The sequence below is a fragment of the Limulus polyphemus genome, unplaced genomic scaffold, assembly GCF_000517525.1.
Source record: "Limulus polyphemus unplaced genomic scaffold, Limulus_polyphemus-2.1.2 Scaffold4435, whole genome shotgun sequence".
NCBI lineage: Eukaryota > Metazoa > Arthropoda > Merostomata > Xiphosura > Limulidae > Limulus > Limulus polyphemus.
In genome coordinates, this window is record NW_013670045.1 from 25,381 (window position 1) to 37,560 (window position 12,180).

The 12,180-nt window shown below is 34.2% G+C and overlaps 1 protein-coding gene across 1 annotated transcript in view; it reads left to right on the forward strand.

Moving 5' to 3' along the window:
- Positions 1-12,180, forward strand: part of LOC106471147 (eukaryotic translation initiation factor 5B-like) — an 81,414-nt gene that overhangs the window by 23,493 nt on the left and 45,741 nt on the right. The window contains 3 exon segments of the mRNA XM_022399764.1: positions 4,155-4,278; positions 4,943-5,031; positions 10,173-10,289. Of these exon segments, the coding sequence (XP_022255472.1) occupies positions 4,155-4,278; positions 4,943-5,031; positions 10,173-10,289 (330 nt within the window).

The following is a 12,180-nucleotide window of genomic DNA, read 5'->3' on the forward strand; positions in this document are numbered from 1 at the left end:
TTTTTATATATTTCCTTTTAGAATTAAGAACTTTAAACTTGTATACAATTAAAATATGGATTATTAGCTAAGATGTTATGCTATTCTAATTGGTATAACATAAATAAAAAAGTAGTTTAATAAAATTTTGAATGTAAGACACTAAAACGTTGTATCATGCGCAGTGAAGGGTACCCGGGGCAATAGGGTTAATTTACCTGGAATTTCTCATTTTTACAGTAGATCAGACCTGGATCATTTGTTATGTCCTGTTAGAACACTCAGATGTTATATGGCTTGTACGGAACCATTTCGAGGCCCTAGGAACAGACTTTTATTCATTGGGATCTTTCAGTGTGTAGGGATTTATCACCTGTTACTTTAACCAGATGGCTTCGGAAGTTAATCCATATTGCCTAATCGGGCTTATCTGTTAACGATCGCAATATGCTCCACATCACTTCTCACCAGATTCAACACCTTTCGATGTCTTTGGCTGCCCAGTTGAACTGTTTTCTAGAAGATATTTTGCGTGCCATTATGTGGACTTCTCCCGACACGTATATATCTCATTATCTTCACGATCTGGCAGTTTCCTCTTCAATGGGATTTTGTCTTCCTCCTGTGGCTGTGTTGACTACCTCTACTAGATTTTAACAGGGAGGTGAGTAACGTGTTATATGTCTTAAAATTATTGTTCTTTTCTCTTCTAGGGTCCCTTTTTATTTCTTTTGGATCTCACTCAGTGGCGAGTTTTGCCCAGTTGGGTATGCTTGTATTTAAATTCCACATTAACAGCCTTTATATCGGTTCCTGGTTGCAATGGGCTCTGTCAAGATGAGGTGTTCCTGAATGCAATTCTGGTTGGTGATATCATATTAAAATATTTCTAATGGACCACTACTCATAGACTATCATGGGTAAAGCTAAAGGGGATCTTGCCAGTCCCTGCTGATCTTAGAGCTGAATCATTAGAAGTCTGTTTGCTTTTAAAAATTAGGGAATGTGGTTCACCTGTTGCACTGTCTCTGGAGACCTCTTCCTCAGAGCTTCCTAATGCTTATGTTTCCCCCTTACTTCTACTAGTGGAGCTCAGGAGTTATTACCACACCCAATTCCCAGTCGCTAGGGTGGTGGCCAGGGAATTTCCTTCAGAGTGTTGAGTTTTCTCCACTCTTGTTGAAGAGGGCGAAGTTGGAACCCTCCTACCTGTCTGTAGGAGCAGGACTAACCTACATAGGAGCCTACTCATAAAACCAGTCCACATTTGATGCTTAGCAATCCAGTGGAGGGGGGGGGTGCTTGGACCCTCTTATGAACACTGTCATGTCTTATGTTGTCCACTATCTCCTTGTAAATCTGAACACAATGGAGTCCCATCTTTAGTCCTTGGTGGGACAGTGTTCCACATCCTCTCCATAATTCCATGGGTAAGTGGAATTCTCTTTGCCTACTTGGTGGGGGAGTAAAAACAACTGTTTGTAAATCCAGATTGGATGAGTTCTGGACTTTGGTGGAGTATGGCATATGATCCTCTCAATCCGGATCTGGGATGTTGCCTTTTGGACATCTTCAGGTTAATCAGAAAGATTGTCCATTTTGGTGTTGCTTTCTTTCTTTCATAAATCCGGTGGTTCAAAATGCATCATTCTGTGGTTACTGGTAGGGATCCTATCACAAACATATATATATATATATATATCTGTAGTCCAACTGCCCTGGTCACCAATGTGGGATATGGATTCCATGACCCCTTAAATCCAACTCGTGTTCTGGCACCTCGGCTGTTTGGTCGGTGCTGGACCATCATACTTATATTATATTCCACCCTTTTCAATTTCTGTAGTTCTGGGTGAAGAGCATACCTGTTCTGGATGTAATGTGGTGTTCTTCACTTTGATACCACTTCTTGTGGTACATATTTGTTCTCTGCAGATGCTTTCTGTATGATCTCTGTCCTCACCGGCCCCTCTGCCTTCTCAATGTGGGATTCTAGCTATCAGTGCCAGCAGAGGTATGTATGTTTTGGAAGTTATCTTTTTCCTAAATTGAAAATGTATTTCCAAACATACTTACATCCGCTGACACTCTCCCTCCCCACTAAGACCCAGTGTTAGTGACTGGAATGAGGTAAGTCTCAAAAAAGTATTTATTGTCTGCATACAGTGCTTATATACAGTACCTGCATAGAGGGCGTGTTAGGGTCGACATGAAGTTTTGCAAATTAGATATTGCCGAGGACAGTTGAATGGGATACATAAAGACTGGAGCAAGGAAACACAAAATTAGATGGCAAAGATGAAGATCGAGAAGTAGCTATTAGTGTCAGCGGAGGTATGTATGTTTGGAAATACATTTTCAGTTTAGGAAAATAACTTTTCTGACTGCTAACTGTGATTGTATTAGTCTTTTTGGAGGCTTTAAACTTAAGTTACATTACTTCATTTCTGTCTGAGACTTTTCATTGTGTTCTGTAATAGATGTTGTTTCATGATCTAATAGTTTCTTGCTTTGTTAATTGAAACTGTTAAAATGTACATTACTAGTTATTACTTGTGGGTTAACCTTTTAGCTGAGTTACTTGTGACTTGAGCAGTCATGAGATCGTATTATGGTCATGAAATAATCCACAATTGAAATTACCACATGAAAAACTGGAATGCAATATGAGGTCAATCGATGACTATGAAATAAGCCTGAGGATGGGACTTGTTTATGTAAGGGAAGAAATGTGGTAGTTTGAGTTGTTAATAAGTGCCTAATATGGGGTCAATCGATGACTATGAAATAATCCTGAGGATGGGACTTGTTTATGTAAGGGGAAGAAATGTGGTAGTTTGAGTTGTTAATAAGTGCCTAATATGGGGGTCAATCGATGACTATGAAATAAGCCTGAGGATGGGACTTGTTTATGTAAGGGGAAGAAATGTGGTAGTTTGAGTTGTTAATAAGTGCCTAACTGACAAACACAAATGGATTAACCCTTTAGCTCAGTTGGAAGAGCACTCGTTTTTTTCCTAGAAAAATGTTGTATTTTACTTGTAGCCATGAAACTGTTAGAATTAATGAACTGTGTGCTTTCCAAGTAGGATACTACATTACCATCGTACTTAAATTTTGTGTAGATAATTTCTTTGTTTATGTTTTAGTTGAGACATCCATGCATGCACACAGAACTGGATGGCAAAACAGGTTTTACTTGCAGTTATTCATAATGTAAGGTGCATTCATTATTGTTTTATTACTGTTATAAGTCTTCTTTGTTTAGTCAACTGCTATCCAAATATTACTATGGCTAATCTGCCAGAATATGTAGAAGGTCTTATCTCTAACAGATAGACAGTGATATCTGGATAAATCAACCATGCTGGAACAATCTGTATGGCACTACTAGCAGTACATGACAAATGACAGGGATAGTTCATTTTTCTTGATGATGTGTTCATGTTATTGTGTTATCTTCTTGTACTTGAATGTAGAAAATAAGAAGATGAAAGGAACATAAGGTAGTTTGGGTCCTTAGAAAAAAAAACCTTTAAAAATATAAATAAAACATAACTTTTGGGGAACAGTAACAAGTTAAAAGCAATACCTCTTAACACATTTGATCTGGGAAAAAATCTTATCAGTAAAAAAAGGTCCACAAAACATCATATTTTTAGTAAAATCTATAGGGATAGCCCATGGTCAGGGTAAATTTTATCGTAATTTAAAAAAAATCTTATCTGACATTTTGAGGAAAGTTTCTAACTATAAATAATTGGGAAATTATTTTTGTTTTCACTATTTAGTAGTCAACAAATTAAGATATTTGTCTCATTGTAAAGAACCACAGACTACAGTTTAGAGCTCACAAAACAAAGTATTATTTCTAGTTTTGCACTTTTTTGATGTAACTTTTTTAGGGCATACACTTAATTTTAATTATTTTTTAAATTCATATTATTAATTTACAGTAGCAGGAACCAGGATTCTATTATGGGTTTTTTTGGTTAGAAAAATATGTGCTATCTCCTCTCATCCCATTGAGACCTGCAAGGTGCCTATTTTAATTCTTAAACTAGCAATTTCTAATAGGATACTTTAATGTTCTTCATTTTTGCTCTGTTTCGTGGAGTAGAAAAACACTTAATACTTGTGTTTATTCACATTTTGAAATTGTTCTATTCTGTCAGACACTTAAAAACAAAGTTGTTGAAACTCCTTCTACTGAAGATAAAGAAGAGGTATTACTACCTCTTGAAGAAAAGAAAGATGTTGTAGAAGATGAAATGCCTAAGGATGTTGATGAAGAAAAAGGTTAGTGTTATTTGTGTTTGCTTAATCTTTCCATTAGTAAAAATTATTCAGTGACCATAATAACTCTGTGTACTTTTTGTAATAATCTATTAAGGAGATTTCAACAAAAATATATCCTGTTAATTCAAATTCTGATGTTGTGGTCAAAGAAAATTTGACATCTAGCTTAGTGATTATGTCATTGAGCTAAATGAATACTACCATGTGTTCAAGTAGTGTCTTTGACATCGTTGTGACCTTAGACGAGTTTACATTACCTTGTGCATTTGACAACTGTGATCATGGATATCAATGCATATTGAAAAATCATGTAATTGCTAAGAGCGAGAGAATAGAAACTGTAGAATGACTACTTAAAAAATTCTTCCCACGTGTATACAAAACAGAGGACTAAACTCTTTTTCTGAAGCAAATTAACGTATAATCCCAAATACTAAAAAATTCCTAAAGGAAAACACATCAACAGTACAAGTTTCACCACAGCATTTACTATTTTCCTAATAATTTTAAGTTTGGTGAATTGTGTGACTATTGCTCTTCTTTAGATAAAATTATGGCATGTGATTGGTAAGTGAATGTTTACCATTGTTTAATAGGTATTGTTGCCCTTTGCATGTTATTTAATTTTTTTATGTGAAGTATATAAATTTACTTTTATATTAAGAGGAAGAAGGTGATGGAAAAAAGAAGAAGAAAAAAAAGAAAGGAGAGGAAGATGATAAGAAAGATAAAAAGAGACCTGGAAAAAAACAGGTAAATATTTAATAATTGCATGGTATTAATGGTATAATAATATCCTTTAAAATGGAAATTATGTAATACGTATAAGCAAAAAAAAATGCAATTATTTGGATGTCATTTGATTATTCCAAGAAAAATAATATATTGAATATTTTAAAAATATTATGTTATTAGACTATTCAACAGTAAAATGAGATTTGACAAGTATTGTTAGCACTTTCAAAATTAGAGATGATGTCACTTTTTTTACATCAGCTGTTTTTAATAGACTTCTTATCATGATTTTATTTATTACTTACTATTAAAAAAGGAAACAATTTATATATTGATGTAATTTTTCAGTGGGAATTTGATAATCATTTGCCTGATTTTTTTTCAAATTTTAAATTTAATGTAGTCTTTGGAATAGTGTTTACAAGTTTATTTAGGGTTATATTAATGCTATTGACATAATGTGCTGTAGTGAAAGAATGTATTCAAGAATGAATGTATGCAATAAACTGAAAATGTTATAACCCATCTTAAAAGAAGCATGTTTATATGTGTTAGTTACTTTTTTTTTTATTAAGAAAGCTAGAATTATGACACACAGTCTTACTTAAAGTACTAAATATTGGTTTTGATTAAGAATTCAATTCGTATCTATTAGTATATTGTTTTTAAATTTTCCATCAAATATTACAGAACATACTATTTTAATGGAATGTAGTTTCATTAATTTGAAACAAGATAAGCAATTATTATTGTTTATCATATTTATAATAATAATAAATAATATAGACTTGTGAAAAATCTTAGTTTTAAACACTTCTCAAAATGTTTTAAGTACCCTAGTTTCCTTAACTTGAACTACATATACAAATTCTTAAATATCTTTAAATATTTGTTAACTGCTTTGATAAATCAAAAAGGACTGAATACATTAAATCTGATTTTAATTGGTTAGAAGCAGTGTTAGTTAGAATAAGTAACTAATATTTCTGCAAATGAATTTCCACATGATTTGCAAATATGTGCTTTTAAAGTAAGGAGAATTATGGCAAAATACATCGGTTTTACTGTTGGGAGGGTTCCAAAGGTAAAAAAATAATTAAAAGGCAAACATTTTATACATGTAAAGATTTGAATGGTAAACATTATTTTGCCAACAACGATATAACTAACCAGACGTTACTATAACTCAAAATTCAGTAAAAGGAACATTTCTTCCATGTGAATCAAAACGTTTTAGGAAATTGGATTTGCACTCTTAATTGAAGAACTGAATAATTGTACTTAATATACAAATATTTGTAGAAATTCATAAATTATGTTCATGTAATTGAATGATTATCTTATTCTAAGTGTGGATTAGCTGAGCATATGTAAATGTTTGCAGATTTTGCATTAGAAGTGTTTAGAAATGTGAAGTAAAAGTTATATTAAAAGCAGTATTTGTTACACCACAGTGTTATTGGTCCAATTGTACTAATTAAGTAAAAAATACTGCACATATACATCTGTATCCCAAAAGGAGGGATGCTTAACAATTAAACTGATTTAAACATCAGGAATAATAGGATACTGTATTCACAAGTCAATTGTAAAATAAGCTAAGTTAAAATGTTTTACTTTTGATAAATAAAATTTAATAGCAAGCACTCACTTTGTGGATTTTACATACATTTTTTGCATGATACCAATATTTAAATGTAGAATATTTGAAACATAAAAAACCATGAGCTAATTCCGATACAATATCTTACTTCATCTCACATAACAGTTTTTCTCATTTGGTGTTGCCCTCTGTATGCACAGGATTTGCTTGAGTGTCACTAGGCTTGAAACTCCCACCTACCCTGCATTTCTACGTGGTTCAGCTGCATTGTAGCATACAAATAAGCATTTGACAATATTCCACCAAAAGGAATGTGATACAATCTCCTGTTACAGCTGGCTCTTTCTGTACTGTAGAACCAAATCTTCACTTTTCAATTTGGCACAGTAAGGTTAAGACATGTTCATTCTTGCTCATGTTTTTACTTTAAAATTTACTTTTATCATTTTTCATGCTGTTTATTAAATAACTTAGTTGCTTTTCACTTCAGTAGTGATGAATATTACAACATTTTAACCTGCTGTTTCAGGCTACAGGCCTTACACTTTCTTCTGTAGGTGTTGTGGTTTTTTGACAGGAGTTGGGGCCCATCATGCAGTTGTCTGTTTTTTCCAAGCCAAGACCTGACATTACTTTTTTCTGGTGTATCAGGGCAAGATTTAGATGTTTTTTTCACCTCCTTCCTTGGCTGTGCAATCCATAGTTTCTGCCTGTGGATGCCCTCAGGCCATCATTAGCCTTCTTGGATATGGGGTCACAGATTTCCCTACCTTCCATTTTACATTTGTCTTCTTGTTTGTAACTGGTTAGTCTTCTATGTCTTATGCATGATCTCAGATGTTCTATTGCCTGCATGGGTTCCTTCCATAGTCCCCAGTTTATTTATCTACTGGAAACCTTCCTCTCTAAGTGATGTTTCACTCCCCACCCTCACAGGTTGGATTTGGTAACTTATCAGGCTGGCATAATCATCCTTATCTACCAACTCTCAACAGTTTGTTTTTACACGTGTCATCACATCAGATTCGATATCTTGCCTTTCCCTGGCTGCCCACCTATGTCGTTATTTCGGGGAAATCACTGAAGCTGTAAGGTAGACCACACCCAACATGCTCATCTCCCATTAACCCTGTTGGGTGGCTATTTTGTCCTAATCTAGATATTGCATTACTGTCCAGGTATATGTATTCTTAAACTTGCACTGTATGGCCAATAAGGTCAATTACGCCCACCATTAAGAAGATGTGTTCTGCAAGACTGCTAATAGGTTCATCCTCTCAGTGCTTTGCATTATAAATATGTCTGTCCTGAACCATACACTCGTGGAATAGCATGAGTAAAGCAGAAGGGGATTGCTGCCCATCCCTGCTGCTCCTTTAATTGCATAAATCAAGAATGGTGTACTTTTAAAACAGGGTTTTGCAGTCACCCATTGCATTTTCTCCGCTGCTTCATCCCTCCAGACTCTCCAGTGCATTATTCTGCCCCTTCTTATAGTGGAATATGGGAGTCCTTACCACTTACCAGCTCCTAGCTGCTGGGGTGGTGGACCATGGAGGCTTCCTCCTGAATGTGTTCAGTTGAGAGAAGGGTGATGGTTTTCTGCCAGTTTAGATGGCGTGACTATCCTCCTACTGTGGACCAGATGTCCAATTCCAGATGCTGTACGGTTTTAAACTTGATTTTTCCATATGATGCAGTCACCCCTTTGCCTGCAAACCCTTCTTCTTACTGCCACCTGGATATCAGTTTCTGGGTGACTGGTGTTGGTTGGAGCTGGACCAGCTGGTAGAAGTCCTCACATGTGAGTGAGCTGGGACCCTACTCCTCCCTTCCGTGGACTGGATGATACATGTTGCATGGTTTTGGAGTGGAGTTGACCCTCCACCTTCCTACTGTCATACAGATGTCAGTTCTTGGGAGGACAGGTTTTGGTTGTGTTAGGTATGCACACATGATAGCTTGGGTTCTCAGAATGGAAGTGTTTCTTCCCTTCTGGATCTTGAGTCTAAAGTAAAGATGGTAGGGGACCCTCCTTCTCATGTGATCTGGATGATTCATTCCCAGTTCTGCTGATATTGGACAAGAATTGACCACCCAATTTTGGTCCGATGCACCCTAGCCCCTCTACACTATCGGCACGTCTGTCTACAGTTTGTTTAGAACCCTTCTCCTACTGTGGACCAGATGACTTATTCCTGGATATGCTGGTTTTGGACTGTAATTGACCTCCTATTTAAGATGAAGATGGTTAAGAACCTTCCTCCTATCATGGATGGAATGATTCATTCCCAGTTCCACTGGTTTTGGACTGGAGTTGACATCATGACTACAGTCAGATGTGCCCTATACACTTTATACCTTTGGCATGTATGGCTAAGTTTCATATGTCTCTCTATGCTGCCTGTTCTGTGACACATTCTTTGAGGGTGAAGAGTATACCTAGTACAGATGTGGTACGGTCTTCCATGAGTGTGTTCCTCTAACAAGAGAGGTCACACTCAATGGGCATTTTTCAGATGCTTTCCAAAGGGTGCTCATCGAAGTATATTTTGCAGTGGTCACTCCACCAGGTTAATGTGGGATTCTAGTTGTTATGCGAGATGAAGTAAGATATTGTATCGGAAGTTAAAATTTTCCTACACTGAAAATATATTTTCCATAGATACTTACCTCTGCTTACACTTCCCACCCTTCCTCCCCACTTTTGGTGGTTTTTTTGCCTAATCTGGAAGTGAAGATTGGATTCTACAGTATAGACCATCTGCAACAGGAGTGTGTGTTACACTCCTATTATTGGAAGACTGTCACATGCTTATTTGCATTCTACAATGCAAGTGAATCACGTAGAAATGTGGGATAGGTGGGAGTTTCAAGGCTAGTGGCGAGCAAAAGTATTTGTGCATATAGAGAGCAGCACTGAATGAGAGAAACTATAATGTAAGAGGAGGTAAGTATATATTGGAAATATATTTTCAGTGTAGGAAAATATTAACTTTTGGCAATTTAGTCAAGATGAAGGCTCAAAAGGAAATATTTTACATATGTCTGATAATTGAAATGTTTCAGTGAAATATATTGAAATTGATATCTTAAAATAATTGTAAAACTTCTGGGAAGAACAGAAATGATGTTCACTAAAAGATTGGCAATTATGGTAACAAAATTAACTTGTTTGCAAAGGAATATTCAACAGGCTTGGAATTTATAATATTAGAAGTTGCACATTGTTTTTATTAATCAATGAAATATATCCATCATTAGAGAAAGGAAATAGTTTGTTTAATTTAAAGTCATTTTTATGTACAATATCCAATTATTGGTCTAGTAACTAATGTAAAATGACTATGGGGTGCTATATTTAGTACAGATAAAACTCATTTGTATATGAATAAATTTTTGATTTTTGGATACTATAAAGCCATCATAGAAACAGGATATGAAGTTTTAAAAGTTGTTCAATAAAGAATGAGTTAAATTATTCCATGTAAATAACATACACGGGGTCTTCTTTCACAGAGTATATCTTTTTAATGTAAATTTATTTCAACTAAAGATTGCTGCAATGCAAGAGGCTATGAAGAAACTTAAAGAGGAGGAAGAGAGACTCAAGTTAGAGGAGGAAGCAAAGCAACGAGCTGCTGAAGAGGCTGAATGTTTGAGACTTGAAAAGGTTTGATCTATTTGTAAAGCTAAAATTTTAACTCTATGAACATTAATTTGAAAATTGAATCATTTTTGTAGGAAAGGTTTTCTTTAATGTATTTAAAATTACAATAAAAATTACTGGATATAAAACTTTTAAACCCTGTTATACACATTTTCTTTGTTTTTTTTAAATTTTAAGTTCTTTTAATGCTTTCACAATGGGCTTGGTATAAAATACCAAGTCCGTATATGCAATTGCAATCATTAAGTTTTTATACTATGACTTTTAATACAGTATGTTTATCTTCACAAAATTTAGTAGACTTTTGGGAAACATTAGAAGTCTTTTGCACACAAAAAATCAGATTTTTTAATGAAGTATTTTTACTAAAGATTTGTTTGTGAATATATAGTCTGTTTCATTACTAGTTCGAATGCAAAGTGATTTTCATGTTATGATTAAAAAAACATAATCTCTAAAGCCTCCTAAATACATTTCAAATGCTTGTTTTCAGTAAATATTTATATTTTATTGTTATTTTCTGTACCCTAACTCTGTACAAGGTTAGTCAATTTTACTGACCTCATAACCACCAAAAAAAAAAACTCGAAATAAATCTAAACTTCCCTTTTTTCTTTCTAGAATGACTTCAGTATACAACTAGTTATGCTTAAATTTTATTGTTTTATTGCCCTTTGAAATGTGCCTAACTACTATTTGCATCATTATGTGTTGTAAATCACTTGGGGAATTTGGGGCTCATGTTGCACTATTGAATTACGTTACTCACAAGCTACTCTGAACTGCTTGTGTGTGTGTACCCCATGAAAATTTTTTATCATATTATTATTTATTTTATATAATCTAACCATAACTACCTAAAGAGATTCCTATTTTTACATTTTAGTTACTTTTATAATAATAAATAAAGAATACACATGAAAAACAAGAAAAAGTAATTGTCTGGACCTTCTTCCCTTTTTTTTTTGCTGTCTACTGTCGATGACATTTAACACTACTTTTTTATATACTAATGGTAGTAATGCACTAAATAATTTTTATTTGATTAAGTAATACACCAAAGAACATAGAATAACAACATGCAAAAAGCAGACAATGTCCCATAACTTTCACAAATTTTCTGGCTTTCTGACTATGCGACAAGAGCTGTTACAAATTAATCCAAGCTAGTTGATATGTTTCCTGTGGGAACAAAGCATGTACTAAAAGAGAAATTGACAATTCTCTGTATGGAAAAGAACATTATATAATACGCCATTTGATATATGAAAACCTTGGCTTTCCATTGGTTATAAATAATAAACTATTAAACGTAAGAGAGAACTATTAGCAAATCCTGAAAGGGAAGATGTGATATGTGGGTGTGGCAAGAGGAGTCTAGTTTTCTATTTGATGGTTCTGTAACCAAACAAAATTGAAAGCTATAAAATTTATGGTTTGTCTGAGCAATGACAATTTTATAGTGAGTAATTTACATTTACTTTCATATTTACTGGAGGGGTGGTGGATGAAAAAGAGAAGATACCTAGAGAAAGTGTGTCGCACTAGGGGAAATTCAGGATTTTTTTTAAATATTGCTTTATGAAATTAAGAACTTAAAACTCAAATACTATTAAAATATGGATTATGAGATATGATTTTGTGCTATACTAATTGGTATAACATAAACAAAAAGTAGTTTAACTCTTTCAGCATGGGCTCGGTCCCTGGGACCAACGTCGTAACCATTTTGTGCTTATTATAGTTTTCATGCTATAACTTTTAAATCAGTAAGTGAATGCTAACGAAATTTAGCAGGTTATCAGTAAACATTACAATGCTTTCATACACAAAATATCTAATTTTTTTTATTAAATCTTAAGGCTTGTAAAACAATGTTTTTCTCATGCCTTTT